The 24600-nt window shown below is 44.7% G+C and overlaps 1 protein-coding gene across 11 annotated transcripts in view; it reads left to right on the forward strand.

Annotated features, from left to right (window-relative positions):
- The window catches only part of IQSEC1 (IQ motif and Sec7 domain 1), a 337734-nt gene that overhangs the window by 156298 nt on the left and 156836 nt on the right, over positions 1-24600 (forward strand). For 7 of the 11 annotated variants that reach the window (XM_017834883.1, XM_017834892.1, XM_017834884.1 and 4 more), the window contains one exon: positions 4448-4534. The exons of the other annotated variants lie outside the window; for them this stretch is intronic. In XM_017834883.1, coding sequence (XP_017690372.1) covers positions 4448-4534 — 87 coding nt within the window. The remainder of the gene's footprint in view (positions 1-4447; positions 4535-24600) is intronic. 11 annotated transcript variants of the gene reach the window in all.

Genomic DNA, 24600 nt, shown 5'->3' on the forward strand with positions numbered 1-24600 from the left:
GAGAAAGAAACTTTCAACTTGTAAAATAATGTTATTCTTCATGAGGATAAAACACTGAGAAATTGAAGTATTCCTTTGATTAGCTTGTAGGCATGAATCCAATCAAATAAGCATTCTTAGCTACCTCAGGTGACATTGCAGTGAATGGGCTTATGCAGGGGATGAACTTCTCTGCCCCTTCTTCTCTTTCCAAGCTAATTTTGGAAAGGATAGGGACAGGCATCCAGGGGCCTGAGGCTGTGCTGGTACTCCTTTTTCCATATACTCCTTGGAACATGCACCTCATGGAAAAATGTACCAGAAGAAAGGGAAGAATCCTGGCAGATGGAGGTGAACAGATTGTTATTCCAGACAAAGAGGAGGAATAATGTATGAAGTCATGTGGATGTAGGGAAGGGCAGCAGTGGAGATGAACAAACTGAGCAGGCTCCTGTCATCAGCCCCAGCAGAAACTTTATAAGGACAACATTTCTTCCAGCTGTGCTCCTGGAGCAATGTCACCAAGGCTCTGTGAGACAACAGCCTCAGTCCCTTCTGTTTGGGAGCTGATCATCGTGCAGGAAAAAGTTCCATAATAATTCTGCCAACCTACTCACAGGTTTACATGTGCTTAAAATTCAACAGTAGTAAATTAAACACGGGGTGGGTGCCCTGTCCTGTGCTAAGCAGGGTGTGCTGTCCAGAGGGAAGGGGACAAGCTGCCTCCAGGCTCCCAACACTGCTCTGGGGTGCTCTCTGTGGCCGGTGGCCCAGCACCATCCTGCCAGGAGCAGGTGCCAGCTGAGAGGACATTGGGAAAGCAGAGGGTCACTGTTAAAGCCAAAGCAATTCCAGGTTAATAGCCTCGTGTTCTCTTCTCCCAGGTTATTTAAAAACCAATATTGAGAAAATTGCCTGCCAAGTTTGGGAGCCGTGTTGTGGACTGTAAGAGGAAATAAAAAAAAAACCCACAAACATTTGTGGCTTTATGTGATGACCAATAATGAATTTCCTTCTATTTGTACATCTGAGCAAGACTCCAGAAATGAAAGATTAAAAAGAATGGTCATTTCTGTTCCTGATGGATAGGGAAGTGTTGTTAAAATGAGTGGTTTCTAATGCAAACATGATGGCATTCATACAGAAGTGAGAGGAACAGTCACACCTGCTCTGGGTCTGGGAGCTTCCTTAGGAGCTGCGTTTTTCCAGTTACATTGGCATCCTGAGGGGGATGTGAGTCAAGGGTTTGGGTTAGATTTGGTTCAGGTTTTCCTGTTCTAGTCTGTTCTCACAAGAACTTTCTTTAAGAATGGACAAATGGTTGCCTGTCTGGGCCTGGAAATGGGAAGTCCCTTCCATGTGCACTGGGATGTTGCAGTAATGGTTCAGAAACTGATACTGCCAGAAGAACCATTCACTTCTTCAGTCATTTGTCTTGTGGTGGTGCTGAAGTACCTGTGCTGTATTTATAATCCTAAATCTTTTGAAGAACATCCACTAGAGATGCAGAAACTGAACTTAATAGGGCCGAATTATCTATGAGACTGTGAACAGAAGTGATTAATTCTCCTCCAAAATACTGAAATATATTTCTTCTGATGTCTTTAGGTGTTAAAAATTAGGAAATCAATTCTAGTTTGAATGCAAACTTGTGTAGAAGGCTGATTGCAAAATCTAGCTATAAAGTTTAAAAAAGAATTTAAAAATAAACCGAAGCAACCAAAACAAACAAACAAAAACTCATTGGAATATTGAACTTTTTCTGGTAGGTTCCAGAGCTGTAAATGAATGCAAGGACTGCGTTAGCAGGTGATTGAAGGCACAAAATGCCACATTTGAGCCTTAAGCTGCACCAGCAGATTTCCCCAAATGCTTTGATGAAATTAGCATTAGTCAGAGGCTGTAAAGTCTGGGCCTTGTTGTTTGTCAGGCTGACAGGACATCAGTCAGTGAGATTTAGAGGAACCCAAACACTGAGTCAAGATATCCCTTGAATTTTAAAATTCAGAGCAGAGTCCAGCCCTCATGTTTGCTTCTCTAACTGGTTGGACAAAGAGCCTGTCTTTGAACAGCCTAAGAACCACCTGAAATCCAGGCTGATGTGTTGAACGCACGCCTTTGGCACCCGAGATGCTCTTGGTGGAGCACAGCAGTGACACGTGGTACCTTGATCCCAGCCTGCAGCTGCACCTTGCCGTCTGTTCCACCTCCTCCACCCCTGCCCTGGCACTTGGCACTACCAGGGGCAGTGTGTTTGCCACCTGACAAACCTCTGGCACTTCTCATTTGCTGTCAAGGTGACGGGACTGTTGCGTTTCTGCTGCACCTTCGAACAGAAACTCAGAGCAGTTGAGCTCCTAATCCCAGTCCTGTGCAATGGGTGAGTACAAATCTTGCCTGAGACGACAGGGAGAGCTTCCCTCTTTATTGTTCAGGGTTTTTTGGAACCTAGGAAAGTGAGAGTAGGACAGATTTATGGAGCCTTGTGGGCAGATTCTTTTTGGAAGAGCCGGGAGCGAACTCTGTTCAAAAAGCTTTGTTGAGCAGAACTGAATCCAGAGAGATTCTTTCATACGTTCACTGGTTTATTCTCTGAAGAAAGAGAGAGATTTGTATGGAAAAAAAGAGTGGTGGGAAGGAAATTTGGGACACTCTCCTACTAATTTCCTACTTTTGCTTCTACTGGAAAAATGAGGAGCTACAAAGCAGCGACTTCGCCGGTGTGAACAGTTTCCCTGCCCAGTGTGAGACTCGTGCTCTGCCCATTCCCAGTGTTCTCCCTCAGCTCTGTGGATTCCATGGAGCAGCTTCTGTGGATACTGTGTGATTTTTTTTTCCTGTCAGAAAATCCAGCTTTTGCGTGTTCTGGCTGCTTTTCTCATCGTCCATCAATGCTTTCAGTGACATTCTCCATCTTTCTTTTGAGTTGCTCTGGTCATTTTTCCCACTGGTTTGAAGGTGCCACCATTAGTAGCTGTATGTCCCATAATGGGAAGGTGCCTCGTGACTGAATTGTGTTGCCATTTCCAAAAGCTACTTTACAGGAGTACATTTCCAAGGTACTTTACAGAAGTTACCAGCAGTTACTGTCTTTAAACAGAAAATCCAACTCACCCTGGCCGTGCGGTTGCTGACACACTGTTGGCAACAGAAATCAGAACAGGCTGACCTTGTCTTTTTTTCCAAAGGATTAGTAACTGACTCCTTCCTGAACAAAGCCTGGCTTCTTTTTGCTTAACCACTCTGTTTGATCTTATAAGAAAGTGACCTCACAGGATTCACTTTAAGCCTCAGGGATGCAGAAGAATCAAAATCAATCTTCTGGAGCCTCTGTCAAGACACCAAGCAAAAGATGGGGGGGGGGAAAGTGCATTTCTGTGCACATACACACATCCTCTGTTAACAGTCAGGTTGGATGCTTACAAGTTGTTAAATGAGGATTTTCAATTTAATGGCTACTTCTTCTGTAGGTCCCCACTCAAAGAGCAAGGAGATATTGATTCTTTTTTTATGATTTCCTAGAAGAATGCTGTGTCTTAAGAAATTTGATTAGGTGGATTTATCATGGAGGCCTATCTGTGCTAAATCCTTGTTTAAAGTTTCCTGGCACAAACACCAGAAATGCAGAGATGTGTGCTGTGTGTTGCTTAAAGATTTTCTGAGCTTTCCTTCAGATGCAATACCTTGTCCTGTTTTGCAACTCTTCTTTGTTTTCAATTAAACAATACAAACCTAAACGATCTGCGGGGGGCAGAATATCTTTGTGTTGTAAAGCTTCTTTTTATTTTTTTTCCATGCTTTGAACAAATGACAGCAATTAAACTTGTATTGCACAGTTCAGAATATTGTTTAAAAGGGGGTGAAACTTGGATTCTTTCCCATTTTCCAGTGGTGTATTGCAATATGTTTGTAATTGCTGGGCTTGAAGAAAGCTTGTGTCCATGTCCATTGCATTCTCCCTCCTCATGTCAGAGCACTGTGTCTGTAATTCCATTGACAGAGGAACAGCTTGACTGGTGCAGAGTAAGGAAGTCTGAAGCTTCATTTCCATGGGAATTCCAGCCTTCAGTGTTGGGTTTGATCCCTGTATAGGCCTTTCACTGAAGAGTTGGACATGATGATCCTTGTGGGTCCCTTCCAGCCCAGACTATCCCGTGTTTCTGGGTTTTTCGCCTTCATTCCACGTGGCGAGGCAAAACCAAAGTCTTCAATTGGCATTTGATCTTAGTCTTGCAACCAAACCCGGGCTCCTCATTGCAACAGCTCATCCCCGTCCCTTCAGTGTGCGCATTTCCAACCTGGCAAACACTCCCCTGGATTCCCTGGGATTCACAATTGACAGCTGTACATCAAATTTCATTCAGCCTCACCATGAGTTTCCAATACACCTGTTAGCACCTGCCTTTTCCTCACAAGCCCCTTTCTAAACACTTGGTGGTTTGACTTTGTGTTTTTCCTTGTGTCGTAGGTCTTTAAATACTCTGCACCAGTTTTGCTGTCCAGCTCCATTGTACCATTCCCAGCTAGCTGTCCCTGCCACACACTCAGAGTACAGGTAAGAGTAGACATGGACCGCCCACTTCTGATTTTTGGAGGGAGATCTGATGTTACCATTTGACATGAGACAGGCAATAGTGGTGGAAGTTTTAAAAAAGAGAGGAAAAAAAAGGCATATTGGAAAAAATCCCCAATACTTTTAACATCTTGTAGGGTAGTTCTGAATTGAACTATCACTGTGGTGACTCCTTCTCCCAGGCACTCTGGAATTATACAGTAAAAGGAGTGTCATGTGCCTAAAGAGGCACATCCCCCTAGATTCAGAAAGGTAGGGAGAAGCTATTGTAGGTTTAGTTCTCACGTAACAAATATATTGAAATATTTATATGTAACTTGTGTAGGATATTGGTGTTGTTCTGAGCAACACTCTTTTTTTTAAGCCCTGAATACTTCCTGCCAGAATCCGTGTGTTGTGGCACTGGGAAGGTTAAAGGCATGGACCTGCACAGGGCTCAGCACTGCCCTTTCATTTGAGGGAATTAAGGGCTTTTTAAACACATACAGGCCCTTGATGCCAAGCAGAGTCTGCCCTGAATATATCAAAAATATGTTTTCCAGCTCATAATGCTTTAACACTGATGCCTTTCCTCCGTGTTCTCTTTGATCAAGTGTGGAGAGCAGCAATTACACCTCGTAGTACAATTCCTTGGCAGTGCCAGTGTTTATTTTAACATCTTACAGAAGCATCAAAGGGCAGCTAATCTAAGTAACTGGAAATGTGAAAACTGTTAAGAAATTGTGCATGCCATGAAAAACATTGTCTTTTAATTTTTACTTTTGCTATTAGTGATTAACTTACTGATAATTGCCAGCTCATGAATAATATTAATATCAAAACATTGAAAGCCTGGTGCTGAAAAATCAAATTGTTTTGCACTGGTGACAAGGAAAGACAAAAACAAACAATGAATCCTAAATCTGTAAATGCATAAACATATTTCTGGTTTGAATATTTCATCCCTTAGTTTTCTCTAACCATGCATGCTTGGATTCATCCTGGTGTTTTATGTTGCAGCATCTCTTTATGTGTGTCTGTTTTTTCCCTCCCATCAGAGCTCTTGGTTTATTTGGTGGTAGTGAATCCATAGTTGAGTTGTGAGCCAACTGAATATTCCTTTGGTGAGGAGCAGGGCCTGAACACTGTTAGATTCCCTGCTTGCTTTTTAATGAGGTTTTTCGTTTTCCTCTGTCCTTAGTTTATAGTGCTTTAATTTTAAGGATCTTCCTACAAGGATGTTGATGGGAAAACCACCTGTTTTTTTCTGGAACGTCTCAATGTCTTGCTCCACGTAGGTTATTATTTTTATCAGTAGTATTTCTTCTGGAATTAAACCTTATAAAGCAGCATAACTTCGTGCTTAAAAAATCCTTCACTTCTCTAGCTTTTTTTGTCTTTCTCTCCTTGTGCAGTGAACACAGAAGTGCCCTGAGTGTGTCTGGGTGTGTAAAGCACGTGCCGTTTTTAGAGTGCCCAAAAAGGTGCCATAAGATCTTCAGCTCTTGTTTCAGGACTGAGGGGTGGGAAGGAACTCATCATTGGCCTTGTTTGCTCTCCAGGAAGTTTAGGTTCAGGGGGACCTTTTCACTCTCTACAACTCCCTGACAGGAGGATGGACCAGGTGGGGGTCGGGCTCTGCTCCCAGGTAACAAGTGATGGGACAAGATGAACCGGGGGAGGTTTAGGTTGGATATTAGGGAAAATTTCTTCAAGGAAAGGGCTGTCCAGCCCTGGCAGAGCTGACCAGGGCAGTGGTGGAGTCCCCAACCCTGCAGGGATTTAAAAGCTGTGTGGATGTGGCACTTGGGGACACGGGTTAGTGGTGGCCTTGGCAGTGCTGGGGGATGGTTGGACTTGATCTCAGAGGGCTTTTCCAACCCTGATGAATCTGTGATTCTGTGATTGCCTCCTTCCATTTGTGAAACCTCCTGTGGAGCAGCTGGCTTTTTGAAGGACATGAGGATACTGGAGCAAGCCCAGCAAAGGCTCACCAAGGTGTCTGTGGGCAGAGTACCTACAAGGGAGGAGAGCTGAGGGAACAGGGGCTTTTCCCTGGAGAAGTCTCAGGGCTGATGCTGTAGTCAACTCCTAAATTGGGGTTGTCCTGTTGACAAGGGGGAATGGATTCAAATGGAAGGAGAGCAGGTTTAGATGGAATATTGGGAAGAAATTGTTCCCTGTGAGGGTGGGGAGGCCCTGGCACAGGTTGTCCAGAGAAGCTGTGGCTGCCCCTGGATCCCTGGAAGTGTCCAAGGCCAGGTTGGATAGGGCTTGGAGCAACCTGGGCTAGTGGAAGGTGTCCCTGCCCATGGCAGGGGGTGGGACTGGATTATCTTGAAGGTCCCTTCCAACCCAAACCATTCCATGATTCTGTGAATAGGAGAATATGGAAAAGGTGTAGCCAGTCTCTTCTAGGAGAGGATGAGGCAAGAGGCAACCAAAACAGACTGCAGTAGGGAAAATTCCAGTTAGATACAAGGCAGGGAGAGAGGGGAATTTGACCCTGATCGTGGTCAAACACCGGATCAGAGGCCAGAAGAGGAAGAGGTATCTGTGTCTTCAGTGATGCTCAGTTCAACCGGGCCCAGCAGGAGCAACTGGCTGTGGTTAGCCCTGCTCTGAGCAGGAACTGCACCACACATACCTCCAGAAGTCCCTTCTAACACAAATTGTCCACCATCCTGAAGCACTCTGTTCTTGGGAAGACAAAAAAAAGAGCTGCAAGTTTATTTTCTAGGCTTTACTTTCAAATTCTACAGTGATGTCAGTGCCATCCCAGGTAGTGTCCTGCTCCCAGGTGTGGTGGTGTATTAAAGCTGGGCTGTCACATGGCAGGAATTGCTTTAGTTTACCACTAATTTAAATTTCTGAAACTGTTCTGTCCAAACTGACATCCCCACAACTGGAATCTCTGAGGCAAGTGCAAATCATGCACCTGGTTTTGTACAGGACCTGTATGTGGGGATCCTGTTGCTGTGAATGAAAATGAGCTCCTAGAGCACTAACAAGATTGGGCTTTGCATTTCCACATACACTTAATAGTATTAAATTTAGCTTTTATTCTTCCCATTTATCAATTTATAAATAGAAATCATTAGAAACAAAACCAACAGACGTGGATGCTTTGGTCGAGCTTCAGTTTTGAGGTTTTATTTAGAAAATACGCAGAGGGATTAATTTTGTAGCCCAGAATTAAAAATTAAATTTGCTCTGAAAGAAGCAATTAATGAATGCACTACAGTGAAATCTGGAGCATCTCTGATTTGCTGTTAGCTAATTGCTGGATATTTTAGTCACTCCAGCAGTTTTATTTCTAGTCGAGACGATCTTTGGCATCTGTTTTGAATTGTTAATAGGGAAATAATGCATTTTTAATAACTGTAGCTATCGCAGTAATCCCTGGCCCGCTCATTTTACAATGTTCAAAATAGAAATAATACAAGTTATCTTGCATTCTCCTATTACAAGAAAATTCTAGGGAAGCCTGAGCATACTTCCAGCTAGATATTTGTCTGGGTTCCAGTTAGCCCATATGCCTCCTCTGCTTGCTCTTTTTGGGTTATTTTTGTTTGGAAATTAAAAGATATACCAGTAAAGGCTGGAACTTGGCTTCTTTGACTCCCTTTCCCTTCCTGCCTCCCAAAGCAGAGGCTTAAAAACAATGTCCTCTAGTTTGAGGCTGCAAATTCCACAAGCTGCTCTGGATTTGTTGGAATCATTTGAATACAGGTTTTGCATCTGGTAAGGAAATGGTGGCACACCCTGGAGAGGCTTCCAGAAGTAGAAATCCATGTAGTCCTGTACTTCAGTTGCTTGATCCAGACTTCATTATCATCTCAGTGGCCTCACAGCTGGAATCTGAGCAAAGCAAAGCCCAGAGATATAATGGCATCCAGAGAACAGGAATTTAATCACCTCTGCTTCTTGTTTGAAGGACGGTCTGTTCCCAGCATTTTCTAAACACATCTTCTATGGCTTTAGACTGAGAGTAGGTTTAGATTGGATATTAGGAAGAAATTCTCCCCTGTGAGGGTGGGGAGGCCCTGGCACAGGTTGCCCAGAGAAGCTGTGGCTGCCCCTGGATCCCTGGAAGTGTCCAAGGCCAGGTTGGAGCAACCTGGGCTAGAGGAAGGTGTCCCTGCCCATGGCAGGGGTGATACTGGATGGGCTTTAAGGTCCCTTCCAACCCAAACCAGTCTGTGGTTCAAGACACATCTTTAAACAACCTTCAGGCAGAACTTCAGCCCGTCTGGGCAGGTGGGAGGTTCCTCATCCCAGTCACACACCCCGTGCACTGAGAGCTGCAGTGTCACCTCAGCCTTCCAGTTCCTCAGCTGGTCACACCCTCCTGGGGGTGCAGGGCTCATTCCCAGTCTCAGGACAGGTCAGCCCACCCTTGGAGATGGTCCCCACTCTGCTGAAATTGGGGGTTGGGGTTTTTGGTTGGTTTGGTTTTTCATGCCCTGCAGCCCTACTGTGCTGTAGCTGTGGAATGTTGAGGTGTGGCTGTTCCACAGGAACCCACCCAGCAGGGTTGCAGGAGGAAAGTGCCCGTGCTTGGGGATGTACAGTCATTCCTATCTGTATTCTGTGGATGGACATGGAATAGGTGATAAATGCAACTCCAACCATGGACAGATTTGCTCACCACTGCTGTCTGAGCATCTTTTCATCTCGTGTTTATTTGTAACTATGATTTCCTTGTTCTGATTTGCATGAAATGTTGGCTGTCCCTCATTCCTTTCTCCATCTGCTTTACCTTCCATCCTTCTAATCTCAAATTAGACGCCCTTATCATGTCCAAAGACCATTTTTAAAATCGCGAAGCTAGAGATTTTTCTTTTCTTTTTTTTTTTCCCCAGTGATACCTGTGAAAACAAAAAGATAATGCAAAGGATGTTATAGTACCAAAGAAATCCCATCATTTTCTTGCAGTCTCTGCCTGCTTAATGTTTAATCAGCACCTCTGGGAGGTAAAACCATCGTTCTGAAAATACTGTACTTGTGTGAAATTTTAATGTGGAATCTTTGTTTCACCAGGTAATGTTGGTTTACATGCAACAAACCACTGTATGGACAATGATAGAAGGATTGATTGTGCTATTTCTTTTTAGTCTGAGCCCCTGGTAGGCATTGGAGTTGTTTTGCCACCATAACTGGTTAACAGAGAGGCTTATCCTCCAATGATCCCAAGCTGACAGATGCTTCTACCTTGTATTAGAGTAGCTTGGTTTTTTAAGTCTTCCCAAGAGCACAGTGGGAATTCTTGCACACCAGACATAGCCAGAGAAAACTGGGAGAACTTTTTGCTTAGATTCCTGAAATGAAAAATACCTCCTTACAGATAAATGTGGTACTTTGAAACCCGTGGTTTATTTTTTTCCCACTGATGAGCACTGGACCCTTCCCCAGGCTTAGACACAAAGGAAGTACTTCACATGTCCTTCATGGAAGCATCTGTAGAGACATCCCACACCACCCCCTGGTCCTGTGGGAGCTTCCCAATGATTAGTCACAGGTAAAGCTGTAGCTGCACTTCAGAATCCTTTGTACTATTGATATAAATATTTATTGATATTCTGTGCCAAAAAAAGTTGAATAGGAATCTAATTTCTAAGTGAATAGCAATTGCCCTGCTGTGTAACTCAGCACATTTAAGCCCTCGAGCCTCTCTTTAGAATATACAGAGATTTAAAAGCTTGACAAGATTTTTTTTCAAACTGAGCAAAGGAGTGAGAGCAGCATCACTCAGACCAGCAGCACAGAGAGGCAAAATACAGATGGACAGAGCAAAGCAGAGCCAAACTGTGCCCAAATCCCACCCTAAGTCAGTGTGAGGTTCAGCTGATTATATAAGGCATCTGTGCTCACGCCCTATGGCAAAGGAAAGCTGGCATAATTATAGGAATACTTGTAATTTTCCACTTGATGCCTACGTGATGTAGGGATGTACAAACAGGGAATTGTGTCCCTGCACAACAAGCAGTTGGAGCACAATCAGGAGCTGCCAGAATAGCATGAAACTTACTCTTTGTTTTTTTGGATTCTCCTGTTTTTCCTCCTTCACTGTGTTCCTTTCCATCCTCCTCCTTCAGCTTGTTCTTTAGTTTAAAGGAAATGGCCCCTCGTGGTTGTTCTGGTTCAGAAGTGGCCTCGCTGCAGCCTCCTGCCAAGCCAGCATCCCTCCCTCCACCTGCCATAAAGCACTGTATAGCATTACAGATGTAGGTATTCCAAACTGCTCCTGCTTTGTAGCACCATTCATGATGCTGGCAACCCCTCATGGAGACAGAGCTTTCCTTCTACCCGAGGAGAGGGCGGGGGGAGGTGGGAAGTTCAGCCATTAATCAATATTTCTGTGTGTAAATCACCCACAGAAGGGGAATGTTCTGCATTTTCAGTGGAATGTGGGCAGTGAAAATACCTGTGGAAAGTTTTAAGCATGTTAAAAATAAAGGAGCCATGGCCACTGCAGGCTGGGTGTGCACATGGCAACTTAATGGAAGTCTTCTTAAGGGAAAAGTAGAAATTGCCCTTTTAGACCAGCTTTTGCCCCAGAGTTAACTCTTCAGAGTTGACCAAGCTCGTTGGGCTGTTCTTCCCTCTGCTGGAAGTCCTGCCTCAGATGGAAATGGTTAATTGGGTGGTACTTACAAACAAGTGACAGTATTTGTGGATTTAAAAACAAAACCAGGAAAATCTCAAGCTTAACTTTCCTAATGCTGTTCCCTGTGATTCTGTTCCTCTGTCTCTCTTCTTTCTTGCCCCCTCCCTTCCTTGGCAGGGAAGATAATGTTCTGCACCAGTTCTGCTGTCCACCTTCGGGGTCTAGTAGCCCATCCTCAAGATAACAGCGAAGCTGCTGAGTGTGCAGGCAGTGCTCCACCTGTATAGCCCAGCTCTCCTCTCCTCTCTTACTGGTGTGTATGGACTGGCACTTGCATGGATGCCATAGGATTCTGTCCTGTCACTCTGGGTAATGCAGAAGGCACAGTTTGTGCCCTCACTGATCTCCTGTCCATGCCTTTCTACAGCTCTTCCTCCTGTCCAGTGCTGAGAACACACTCCAGCTGTAAACAAATACCTGAAATGCACAGTTTATTTTGAACTAAAATAAACAGTTCCATAAGTCTTGGAGTGCACTGTGAGTTTTGTTCCTGTCTGTACGTGGCTGTGTGGTGTGAAGGGCACAGACTAAGGGGATTCCTTCCCCCAAAGGCTGGGGATGTGGGGTGGGAGGGCAGCTGTTCCCCAGGAGCTGTGTAAGGCTGTGTTAACAGTTCATTTCAAGGTTGGGCAAACACCACCACGTGACATTTTATGGCTGTTACCATACAGACATTAACCCTTCTTCCTTTGCCGTGTGATTGTTCTGAGGAACCAGCACACCTGTGTTGCAGCAGATCCTCTCACCAGGACTGGTCACACCCTGAGCTCTGTGTTCTCATTTCTTTGGCCTGTGTTTGTGCAAGGCTTGTGTGCAGCAGCAGCAAAGCCCCAGATCATTGCTCATGAACTTCTGTTGCCTAATCAATGACAATACTTCTCCCAAAGCTCTGCACAAGGTTGTCATTGGAGGAATGAACTTGGAATTGAGCAGACTGACTGGGTAAATGAGAGCATGGCCATGGGTGGCCAAGCTCCCACTGCCCAAAAGGCACTTTGTTGATTACAGTCTTTCCAGACACATCCTCTAAAACAACTGGAGAATTTCTGCTGGTTGGATCTTCCAAACTGAAACAGTCCAAGTACATACACAGAGAACAGTTCCTGTGCAGTGGCATTGCCTGCCCTGAGGATTGCAAGAAAGAAAGGCTGGGAGGGGGAAAAAAGGCTCTGAAGTCTTTGTGGCTGTCATGAGTTAAAATACTGCTCCACACTGTCTGGAGCTCGTGGAAAGGCAGAGTGGCTTGATGTGGGGTGAAAAGCAGGTATGTATTTGTAGGCGTATGTGGCTTTGAGGATTGGATAAAAGGAGAATCATCAGGATCAAGGAGGGAAGAACTGTGAAGGCAGCTTGAGGCTCACTCCCATTCTGTACAATGTGCTTTCGTCCCCCCAAAGGAATCCATATAAAAACACAATACAGGTTATTTGCTTTTGTGTTAGATTTGATCTACTGTCTCTATCCTTCCTGTGAAATGTTTTCTTGTGCTTGCCTTGGCTTTGACTGTGCAGTGTCCCAGGCCTGGGAAGGATTTGCGTGCAGAAGGATAATCTGCCTGCATGATTCTGCAGGTTTCTCTACATCCTTTGTGCTCACTGCAGACCACAAACACCATATGGCTGCTGCTGTTTGTTCTTTGCTATTGAATATTCCGGAGTTTCACGTGTTTCTTCATCACTTTTTATTACAATGTACCTGAAGAACTTTCACTCCCACTGTAAAATTTTAAAACAATTTATGCAAAAAATTGTGTAGTGAATTAGTGGAGTTGACTGTATCCCTGGAAGGGAGCTGATGTTTACTAAGCAGGGTAACCACTGAAATGTCTGACTGTTTCTCACAGTTTGGGCCTTTATAATTAGGAGTTTCTCTGAGTTGCTTCCCAAAGAAAGAAACAGTAGGAATTTCTGATATTTTGACTTGCTTATCTCCTCCCAGATGTAAACAGTGATTAACTCTCTCTCCTCAGTGTACTGAACTCTGGAGCACTATAATTATTCCCTTCCAGAGGGGAAGATTTGTCCAATCTTTCAATAACTATGTATTATCTGTGTGTGTAAAGGGAAACAAAGAAGCAGGACTGCTGTTTAACCAGGCAGATTAACCCCCCAACTCCGGGTGCCAGCCCTTTTTCCTCTAAGAGGCAGCACTTGATTATCCTAAATGTGGCTGTGGTTAATGATGTGTCTCAGGAGAAAATGAAGTCAAAGCCTGACCAGTGTTATTGGCTCTTCCAGGGCACTACCAGGGGGTGTTTTCTATCCAGTAGTTTTCCAATTAAGGGTAAATGGTGTCATTAGGAGTTGCTGGCATTTGAAACACTTTGAGTTTGTAGCCATAGTATCATTAAATTGTGGCATTTACTCTTGGTGGAGCACAGAGAGCAGTTGACCTTCTCTGAGGCTCTGGAAGTCAGAAATGCAGAAGTAAACATTTTCCTGTTTAAATAAATGATGTCTGGCTAAATAAAACATGCTGTGAATCTCAGGGTTTAGCAGTAGAGCCTGGTAGGGGCTCTCTTAGTTAACCAGAGTTAGAAGTAATGACCTAAATGCTGCAGGTTATTATAAAACAGAGAAAGGTACCAGCAGAAAAATTCCCTTTTTCTTCTGATTCCTCAATGAATCTGCACTGTTTCTGTGAAAAGTGAAGATTATCTTATTGTACTTCCTGGTATGGAAGGTGAAGTAGAAATGCCATTTTATTATTTTTATGGACCCGTTTTCTTCTTCCATGAACTCACAGGACTGAAGAAAAGCTGCTGCTTTGGGGAAATTCAGTTGGGGAATTTCTCCTTTGGCACCTTTTGGCACTTGCACAGTTTAGGATCAGGCTGTTCTGGTTTTCTTCTCCAATGTGGAGTTCCCCTTTGCAAACACATTCAGCTCTTAGGGGGGGTTGCCTAAAATGGGTGGGTGAGACTTCAGTTTTGCTGTTATTTTCTACACATGTATTATTTCCTCTCTGTAACTCATTGTGGGAGCTCATTAAAACAGCTCAGAGCAGCGTGTGTGGACACTTTGAGCTGGAATGGGCTGGATTTTTATGCACCACTAGATGGAGAAAAAAAAAACACACCAACAACAAACCAATTCAACTATGATAAATTAAGAGATTCATCTCCCAAAGTAGATTTTAAGTAGCTGAAGCAAAGTATTATGTAATGTGAGGAGAAGAAATAACTCCCTGAAAAATGTAGAAGGGTGTAGATCTCAAACATGAATGCAGTCAAGGTTTTGAGATGTTTCCTTAGCCAAGCCACCAGCTGTGCCTTGGAATATGGATTGCCACCATTCCAAGCAACTCCAGATTCATCATGAGTTTGAATTATATAATAATTTGTGGCTGAGGAAGCTCCTCCCATGAGCAGGTGCCTGGGGCTGGCAGTGCCATCGGGATGGAGCAGCACTGACACTGCGTTTGAGGTCATTCCGAGAGGAGGGGACTTGGCTGCTCACAAGTCACTGCCTGAAAAGGCTGGGACCCCTCTGGAACCCCCCACCCCCAGCTTTGCTGAGGGGCCACGCACCCGGTGGGATATTCATTTGCCAAACTGACCATTTTAAAGTGCAGCACGAAGTCTTTTTTCACCTCAAGTACTGAAAGGGAGCAGGGACTTTCAGGAAATATAACTCCAAAAATATACCTGCCAGCATCGGGGGCAGTTCTTGCTTTGTTCGCGTTGTCCCAGGGTTGCGTGGGAGCGGTGGTGGGTTGCCGGGGTTCTGCAGGAATTGGCTATGTCCCGGCATGGCTGCTAGAGGGAGCTCCAATGCTGCCTGAGCCAGGGCTTTCCCGGGAAATCACTCCTGACATCCGTGGCCTGGTTCGGTCCATGAAGCTGCAGATGAAGACGAGGGAGGAAACCAGCTGGATGTGCTTTTGCACTCTGGACACTGGAGATGGGATACATGGATATATATGCCAGCATCCCCTGCAGTCACTGTGTTTTATAATTATTATCCTAAATGTTGTTTAGAAATGTTATAATTATTCCCTGTTTGCCTGTGCAGTTTGCTCTGCCTCCACCTTTCTCGAGCACAAGATGTCCCAGGGAAGGTGTGTGTTTGACAATCCATGGAAACCACGTGGGGTGTTTTACATCCCACTGTCTGATGGGTGTCTAGGAAGGAGTATGAGAACAAGACAAACATAACAGCAACACCTCTCCCAGGCTCCAGCAGGTTTTGACAAGAAGCTGATCCATCAGTGATGTGTAGTAGGTTTTCAAATAAAGAAATTGATAATTACTATTTTTGAAAGGCACAAAACTATGATTATATGAATTTCAATACTGCTGGATAGGTGTTTCTGCTGTCAAAGCAGCAGAAATTCTAGTTTTACTATTCTACCTCTACTGAAGTAATTTATAATAGTTAAGTGTATCACACCTGTGTCTACAAGGTGTTTGGTTTCTAAGCCTTTTCTCTTATTTTTCATGATATGGTTTAGTGGGCATGGGGGGATTCAGGCAAAGGTTGGACTTGGTGATCTGGGAGGTCTTTTCCTACTGTAAAGATTCTGTGCTTCAGGTGGGTTTCCCATTTTCTGTGGACTCCACAAACTGCAGCAGCTGCTCAGGGCAGGGCTGGACCTGTCAGGAGCTGATCACGCTCAGAGCCTGGAGTGACTCGGCTGAACAGCAGTGGGGGATTATCCCCCTTCCCCCCCCTGCCGCTCTGGGAAGGACACTCTGCCCTCCTGGCAAAGGCAGAGGGGCTCTGGTGAGGGCAGAGTCCCCCCAGTGTGCTCGTAGGGTCCAGTTCCTTGCTGGGCTCAGGGATCACTCGCTCTGGTGGGCTGACCAAAACTGAGAGAGAAAGAGAGACAGAACTTCACTGAGCCCATCCACGAGGAGAAAAAATGTCATTAATGAGTTCAGGGAGAGTTTTTCTGGCTATGTCTGGATCCAGCCCAGCCTCCTGCTCTCAGCTACTGGCTGACCTTTGGTGACTCAGCCCTGCTGCCATCCCACTCCCTCCCTGTGACCAGGGGACAGCCGGTCACTGACCCTCCGAGGAGACCTTGGGGACCTTCTTGGGGTTGGGAGGGACTCAGAGCAAGTTATGTTTGTTTTTAGCAACAGAATGCTACAGGGTCAGGAGGAAAGGGGAGCTGTGCAGATATCAGAACGAAATACAGAACCACTGAATGGTTTGTGGTTGAAGGGACCTTAAAAATCATCCAGTTCCCCCCCCTAGTTCCAGCCTCAGTTCCATCCTCCACTAGACCAGGTTGCTCCAATCCCAATCCAACATGTTTTGGGTTCCACAGTAAGTGCATAGCAAACATGGGGTACTCGTTAAAGCTTCTCTGAAACAAAGATGCTAATCCAGGGGGGAGTTTCAAAGCCCCTGATGAGTATGGCCCCTCCTTTGTGCCCAGCCAACACCTTTATCTGCCATTCAGGGGTCACCTGGGTCAGTTCTGTAAAACACAGGTGTTGCTGTTTTCCCTTTAGAGTTGGGGGGTGAGATTTGAGAAAATTTGAAAATATTTATCTATATTTGCTAAACAAGCTGAGAAGTTGGAAGTTCAAATAACCAAAGGCCATTTCTTTGATTTATGTTTACTTTCCATATTCAAGCAAAAATTTGTACACAATATAATGAAAAATATGTCCCTTTCTAATTTCCAGTGTTTCAAGCAAGTCCTTTTTGTTCCCTACCCATTCAGATATTTTGCTTTTTTTTCTTCCTATGTTATTTGTATGCTCTTTGGCCTTTGGTGATCTTTGGCTGATGCATTCATAGAACAAATGCCTAAAATCAACCCAGTTTATGACCCATTAATATAAGCATTTTTTCCCTAAAGAAATTATGTCACGTTTCATTCAGCTCTGAATTTTTTTTCCCCCAAGCCAATCACTGGAGCATTGCACACCTGAAAATGAGATAGTCTTGAAATCCATCTTGCTCTCTTCAATTAAATTCATCTTTATGGAGAATTCAATTAGTTGTAATTGCTATTTTGTGACAAGATTTTGCCAGGGGCCGGTGTAGTAAGATAATTAATCTCCATCAGGAAATGTTACTTAAATAGTTTTCCTTTGTCACCCTACGAGCAGAGTTATTAATCAGGTGCCGTGTCTGACACGGGGCAGCACGGGCAGCTCCCCCACTCCTGGGTGGAGCAGATGTTTCTGACAAACAAGTTTGTTTGCTGTGGGTCACGGGGTGTCTGATTAAAGCCATTTTGCTTTGTTCTTTGTTAGTGGGGGAGCTCTCAGCTCTCAGCTGCCCCTGGAAGCCACCAGAGTGCTGCTGGTGCCTCCAGCATGGAACTGAGGTGCTCTCCACGCTGAGCTCTTCAGAAGCACATGAGGACATGTCTTCTGCTTTATAACCAGACTTTATTAGTGAAGGATCTTCTAAAATTATCCTCCTTGTTGATTTTGGGCAGCTCAATGAAAATATATCCAAACTGGATTCCAAGGGAGACATGGACAGTCCTTGGTTAGGTTAGTTCAGTGCTTCAAGGCTAGAAAATGCTCTGTGCTAAGGCAAGGGAAGAGCCATTGCTTTTAAAACAGAAAACAACTGAGTAATAGGCATTGTCAGCTCATTTGATGTTTTTCATCAAAGACTTATGGATGATCAAAGAGCCAAGAGGGGAGGCAAAGGTTTAGGTGTGTAGTGGAGCAGCAGGAAGCCCGTCACCTCATTCCAGATGAGGCCAAATGAACTCTGAGCTTGGCTTTCATGTTCCATTAGACACTTGTCTCAGCCACAGCACTTAGTCCACCTGCAGAAAGCTTAGCCAGGAGTAGAAAAATTTGGGAGGCAGTTTTTGTTAATCTCCGTGCAAGATCTCCATGCTTTATCTGTCAACATTGGAGTGGTAAAATTTGGAGCTTGTGCAGGCTCAAAGTGGGAATGAAGTGGTGCCTCCTCCAGCCAGATGGGCAAGTTCCTGCTGGTGTTTGTTCAGTCTGATTCTCTGGGATGGAAGAGTTAAATGGTGAAATGGTCTTCGGGTAGAATTAAAGAAGGGGAAGACTAATTTAAAGCTTACTTTGACATTTTCCTTTCATATTCTTTTTGTTTTGAGGGCTTTTCCAAACAATTCCAGCATTGTGTATATATACATGTATGCACACGCATACAGCAATTTCCAGGTAGGATTGGTCTCCAAACACCTCCAGCTGCATCCAGAGGGCAGCCAGGACCTTTGGCCCTCTCAAATGCTTCTGGGACTGCCTATTCTGATTTCTGGGGTTTCATTGGAGCTGCAGTAGTTCCCCTGTGTACAAAGGCCCTCTGATCTGTTCTGCTGTAAATACTGTTTGGAGCTTACGGTGAATATGGGAAGCACTTGTGAACTCTGAAGTCAGGTAAAGTGTGTGGTCATCTTCTCGTGGTTTCAACTCCTTTTAGTATGAAAAGGCAGGGGAGTGGAAATTATTATTACAGTAAATAGATAAAAGTAAACTGCCAGTTAGCTGAAAAATCCTGTTTCCTTTCTGTTGAGGAAGTCCTGTGTAGTTCCCCATCCTGCTCTCAGCACACACACCACTAACCCCACTTTTTGTTGTTTTGTGAGACCTGCTGATGTAGCTCCAGTTGGGTTTGTTTTTGGATTCTCTGCTAGTCTGCTAATAGCATGTTATTTAACTCAGGTTTGTAAGCCTTTGCTCCCAGAAAACAATGATGCTTTTAAAAAATCTAACCCTGTTTTCAGTCGGTAGGTTTGAGCCTACAGAGGAGTAGGATCACTGAAACATTGACTGTGCATGTGTGGTGATAAAAGGGTGATTTTCTGTGTTTAAAAGAAGCATCATAACCTCTGACAGACTGATACAGTGCACTAGAATTTAGATCATTAAATCTGCTTATCTGAAATATCTCTGTCAATTTTTCTTTTCAGAAATGATGGAATTAAGGTAATAGATGCAGCTTTACTGAATAATAGAGTAACAGCATATGGATTGTAGGTCTTTGAATCCACTTAACAGCATGTGTAATTCTGTACATTTCCTGGGAAACAAAAGGGTGATGCTCATTGATCCACAATATCCTGTAATCTGCTGCTTCTGTGAAATGCTGGGTGATGACAGAAAAACACCCCCAGCACACAGGGAAATAGTCATTGATTGCAAGGGGATGTGTTGAAGCAGGCTGAGAGTCAGATGGATTCTGAAATTGTAATGCTGATGGTTCTGGAGAGCTACAGGAACAAATGGCTTTGTCATGGTACGTGATAAATGGGCTCCTGGCAGTGCAGCCTGGGGCTCCTGCTGCCCCTGGAGCTGTGCAGGGCAGTCAGGCTCCTGTTCCAGCCCCTGGAGCTGTGCAGGGCAGTCAGGCTCCTGNGCCCCTGGAGCTGTGCAGGGCAGTCAGGCTCCTGTTCCAGCCCCTGGAGCTGTGCAGGGCAGTCAGGCTCCTGCTCCAGCCCCTGTTTTCCCTGTCCATGTGCACTCCCAGGATGCAGATTGCAGCATGTGGAAATGCGTGGGCTGTCTCAGCACTCACTGGGGATGTAAGGGCTGCTGATGGGAAGGTGAGAACCAAACCTCGACCCTGTTAACCAACAGGAAGAGTGAAGTGAAGCCTGTCCCCGAGCCACTCCTGAGGTGCACTCCTGTGCCAGCAGGTCTGTCGGGCTGGGAGCTGTCAGAATGTTCTTACATACACGTGCAGCAGGTACACCCAACAGAAATAGTCCCTGTTTTAAACTGTGAAGTCATAAGTCTCTGTTTTTAGGGTGTAATGTTTTGTGTGTGCTGCTTTACATATCCAGTCTGATGAGGATTTTATTCTCCACTGCATCACTTGCACAGAGCTGCTCCCAGCTGGTCCAGGAGGACAGTGGTAACACTGGAGCCTGCAAAAGGACACACGATATTCAAACATGTTTTAAATTACGCATCTGTTTTAGGTTTACTCAACAGCCCTTGTTTGCTGTTATTTTTCAGTCAGGTGATCTCGAATGCCATGCAAGAATCCTTGGAGAACTGGGGTCTGTGTGGTTCCTGGGTGGATACTGGTATGGGGGCTTGTTCAGAGTGTTCTTGTGTCTGTCCTGAGGCTGCTGGGCTGTGATGGAAGTGATTCGTTTTGCTCCCACTGTGGGGAGCGGTCACTCCTAAGACAGCAGTTGGCCTGACTGGGTTACAGTAAGTGCTTAATTCACAGTAATCAAGGAACCTTACCCATATTGTGAACGTGTTTTCAGATGTATGGCTTTCATAAACATCACTTTCTTTGCACATGATACACAAACAAAAAAGGGAAAGGACAGGGACACAAATGAGAACTTTTAGGGGAGAGTAAGTTGTCCAACCATGTTGTTAAACAAGACATTTTCAAACACTTCTGTTCTCAGATTACATTAGCAGGCTGGACCTTGGCCTCACAGGGGATTAAACATGGATCTGGAAGCTTTAATGTCTCCAAACTCAGTTATATACAATTGGCTGCTGCTCTCACATCAGGTTTTCTCTTCCTTCTTTGGAAAACCTCAATTCCCACGTCGCATGTACGGCTTGGTTTTGTTTTCATGGTTCTAAACTTGAGCTACAAATAGGAGTGAAGCTTGTTAATAAACATCTGATCTTTGTGTAACTCTGGGAATAAGTGTAATTTAAATGACGGGCTTTACTTCTAACAAAGCCAAAACCACATCACTGCAATATTTGAACATGAAATCAGTTCCTCTGGCGAGACAGCACCTTGAAAAACAATGCTGATGAGATGGTCAGCAGGTAATAAATTCTAAACTGCTTGTTGTCATCCCCTGATAAAGCTAATTTTTCTCAGGGCTCAGGGCTGGGGGACTTGCAGCTCCTTTGGAAAACCCAGCAGAAGGCTGGACAAGGCAGACACAGTGGGTGAGAGTCTGTGACACAGCAGTGAACTCTTGGACAGCAAGGCCATGAACCTTTAGCTGTTACTGCTGGAGATAATCGAGTTGGTGGCAGTTTTTTAAAATTATTTTTTCTAGTAACATTTTCACAGAAATTAGATCATTTCTTGAAAAAGAAACTTCTCCAAGTCCCCCTGTTGTTACTCCTGCAGGCCTCTAGGAATTCCTCTAGGAATGCAGGCCCCAACTTTGCAAGCACAAATTGGGTTTTATTTAATATAATTCTGCTGTCTCTGCACAGAAATTCAATTTTATTTTTGCACAGTTCTGAAACTAATGAAGCCAGCTGAGCTTGCTAGCCTGGCTTTTAGGATCATGTTGGGCTGGCTTTGTTTCCTAGACGCTGCTTTTCTTATAGATTTAAAATCTCTTTGAGATACTGGGATTATGTTTTGATTTAGAAAGTATGTTGTAAAAATGAGTGTTTGGGCACCCTTCTGTGTTAGGAACCTGGGAACAGGAGCTGTGTTCTGAGGACAGGCAACATGAGCTTCCAACTTGGAGCTGGTTTCCATTCCCTATGTTGGGAGTGCTCTAGACCCAACAAGGGATCTAGAGCATTCCCAGCATTAGGAATAGAAGTCATTCAAGCCCTAGGCAAGGAAAGCTTTTTATTTCCAAGAGCAGCATTAAACATGTGTTTAGGTACTTTCTTGTCTAAATGGTTCATTAAAATATTTGGAACAAAATGTGCGAGAAGAGGAAATTAGAAGCAGGAATTTCCTTGGTATTCTTTAAGATCCTTCCCTGTGAAGCTGCCTTTCCATAGGTGAGCAGTGCCAGTGCTGTCAGCAGAGCTATTAAATTGTCTATCCAAAAGAAAGGCTGAACCTGAACTGTGTTTTCAGGGTTTGTCCCAAAGACTAGTATCAAGTGAGGGATGTTTCACCGTGTCCTGCTTCCCCCACGATTCTGCGGAACCCTCTGGAGTTGGGCTGTTCTACTTTTAGATCTACAGCCAGACAGGTTTTCTGAACTGGATGTGTGTGAGTGCAGCTGCCAGAGGTGCTGCAGCTTCCCTGGGAGCTCCTGCCTCTGCATCAGGCCTGGTTTAGGATGGCAGTGCATGCCCAGAGAGCAGAGCTGTGACACGGCAGTGACTCGCTGGAGACAGTGGGGCGGAATTCGGCACGTTCTGGGCCAGCTCCTGGTCTGGCAGTGTCCCATGGCAGTGCCAAGGCTGTGGGAGTAGGAGAAAGGAATGATGAGCTGCTGCCCTGCCTTTGGGGCCTGACAATGCCTTGACTGCACTAATTAAGGCAGGACACGGCTGCACGGCTGATAAACGATGCTGCAGACGTTACAGCAGAGCTTCCAGCCATAGCTCCATCAGATTCCTCCTGCTTGCTGGGAGGAGACCAGGCTCTTCATTAGTTCCTGGTCCGTGATATGAAATTGGAATTTCCCACAGCTTGTTTCCTTAGGGCCATTTGTTTGGGAGATCAGGACTGTGCGACAGAACGAATGCTGAACTGGCCGGCACTGGGTTCCTTCTGGGGTCTTTTGGGAATGTGGCCTCCCTGATGGCTTGGCAGATCTCTGCCAAGGGATGTGAAGGGATAATTTTCTTTGATAGCCAGTGTAATGGCTGGAATATTATTTCCAGTTTTGTTTCTGAGGGAGGGGGTTGTCCTGGTTGAGTATGATCCTTCTGTCACCTTCTTTTTGCCTGTTGGGATTAGAAGCTTTGGGCTTACCCACCAAATGGAGCACTGAGACTGGCATCCAAAGTCAGACCATCCTCAAGCAAGGGTAAATATTTCCATTTGGTGAACCTGCACTTTGGAATATAAGGAAATAATTTGGTCCTCTTTTGTATGTGGGCATGTGGAGTATCACAGCATCAACCTGCACTGAACAGGTTTCCCTTTCTTCCGTGTGCTGCCAGTTCATGGGAAGAAACTGTGCCAAGCAGCAATTATTCACTGAGCAATACCCAGCACAGAGCTATAAATATTTAATATATTATTCTGCATTCCTTCCCTCAGTCTGAGAAAGATGCAATGCCATGCTGCTGCTCTCACCAAAGGTCTGACAGAGCTCAGAACTGCCTTTTCCCTTCACACACACTCTGAGTTGGTGTTTGCAGACAGAATATCTTTATACTTTGATGCTCCAAGTGACTTTTACTTCTTAGCCAAAAGATGATATATTTAAGCAGTCTTTATTTGGGATCAAGCTGGGGGTTTGCTTCAACTGCAATTATTTCATCTGTCACCACTGTGCATTTTCATACCAGAAGAATATCTTGGCTTTTCTCAATGTGGATATTTTTCTGGCTGCTTGCACGATGTCTGCATGTGCTGTGTGGTTATTTGTAGCCTCTGCCAGCAGTAGATAGGTAGTGCTGGGCTCTCCTCTATCCTCTGCTTAACAGCTAATGAAGCAGTTGCAGCCATCTGCCCTGATGGGAATGGACTGTTCCTGCCCCAGCTTAGCATTACTCACTCAAATTGAGCCTGGAGGGCTGGAAGCTGCCCAGGGGACCCTGAGGAGGGGAGGCAGCTGTACTGAGCCATCACAGTGGGGGGACTCTCACTCAGCCCAATAAGAACCTCCATATAACTTTGCCCTCCATCAAGAGTTAACAAAGGTTTATAGCGTGGACACGGCGCTGGACTAGAAAATTACTTCTCCTGTTTATTCTTCTCAGCAAGAACATAGTTCTGTGTGGTTCTGTTGCACTGGGGCTTGCTGCAGTCACATTGACAGCTTCCAAATGTCTCAATGATTCCCACTGTCACTGCTCCACACTGAGACAGAGTAGTTTCAGGTCTCTCTGTCTCCCAGATCAATAACACTCCTCGGGTGTTATCACAGCTAAGCAAAGGCCCATTTGAGACTGTCAGTTCACAGGATTCATTCCCTACCCCTTCTATGCCCATACAATGTAGGGAACTGCATCTTAGACTGTTCCCAAAATAATCTTCAATTATACTGATTTTTGTATTTGTGAAAAATCGTTTCTTTCATCACAAAAAAGCAAAATAAACCAGAACTTTGTATCATTGCTCAAGGTAACGAGAGTGAATTGTGCCTTTCACTTGAATCTGCTCAAACATTGTGGAATCAGATTTTTTAGATACCCTGTTGCTGGGAATCCTGTACCCTTGGGTTTGCCCACCACATAGTGCCAATAACAGGAGTTAGAGCCTGTGGCCTTGTTTTGTGCTTCAGGGCAGAACTCTTGACTACAATTGTGGTTATTCTTTTTGTTTGTGGATGCCTAAAGCCTACTGAATAAGCCAGCAACTGTGTCTGAATTTTAGACCAATGATCTCTTGGTAATACTGGTATTTTGTCCCGCAGAAGTGGGCTGGTTATGATTCCTGTGAGACTGACGGACATAGATGGCAGCTCTAGGCAAGCTCATCCAGGACTTGTGTGCATCCCTACTCTGTATACTCCTTTTAGCCTTGAAAGCAGTTGTTATTACCAACAATTACACACATTCTCCAAGTTTCATGCTGCCCACGTTAGCAGTAAATAATCCCACTGGGTGTAGCCCTGTGTGCCCAGTTTAGTCACAGTTCAT

Source organism: Lepidothrix coronata, unplaced genomic scaffold (assembly GCF_001604755.1).
Source record: "Lepidothrix coronata isolate B3197 unplaced genomic scaffold, Lepidothrix_coronata-1.0 Scaffold244, whole genome shotgun sequence".
In the NCBI taxonomy this organism is placed as follows: Eukaryota; Metazoa; Chordata; class Aves; order Passeriformes; family Pipridae; genus Lepidothrix; species Lepidothrix coronata.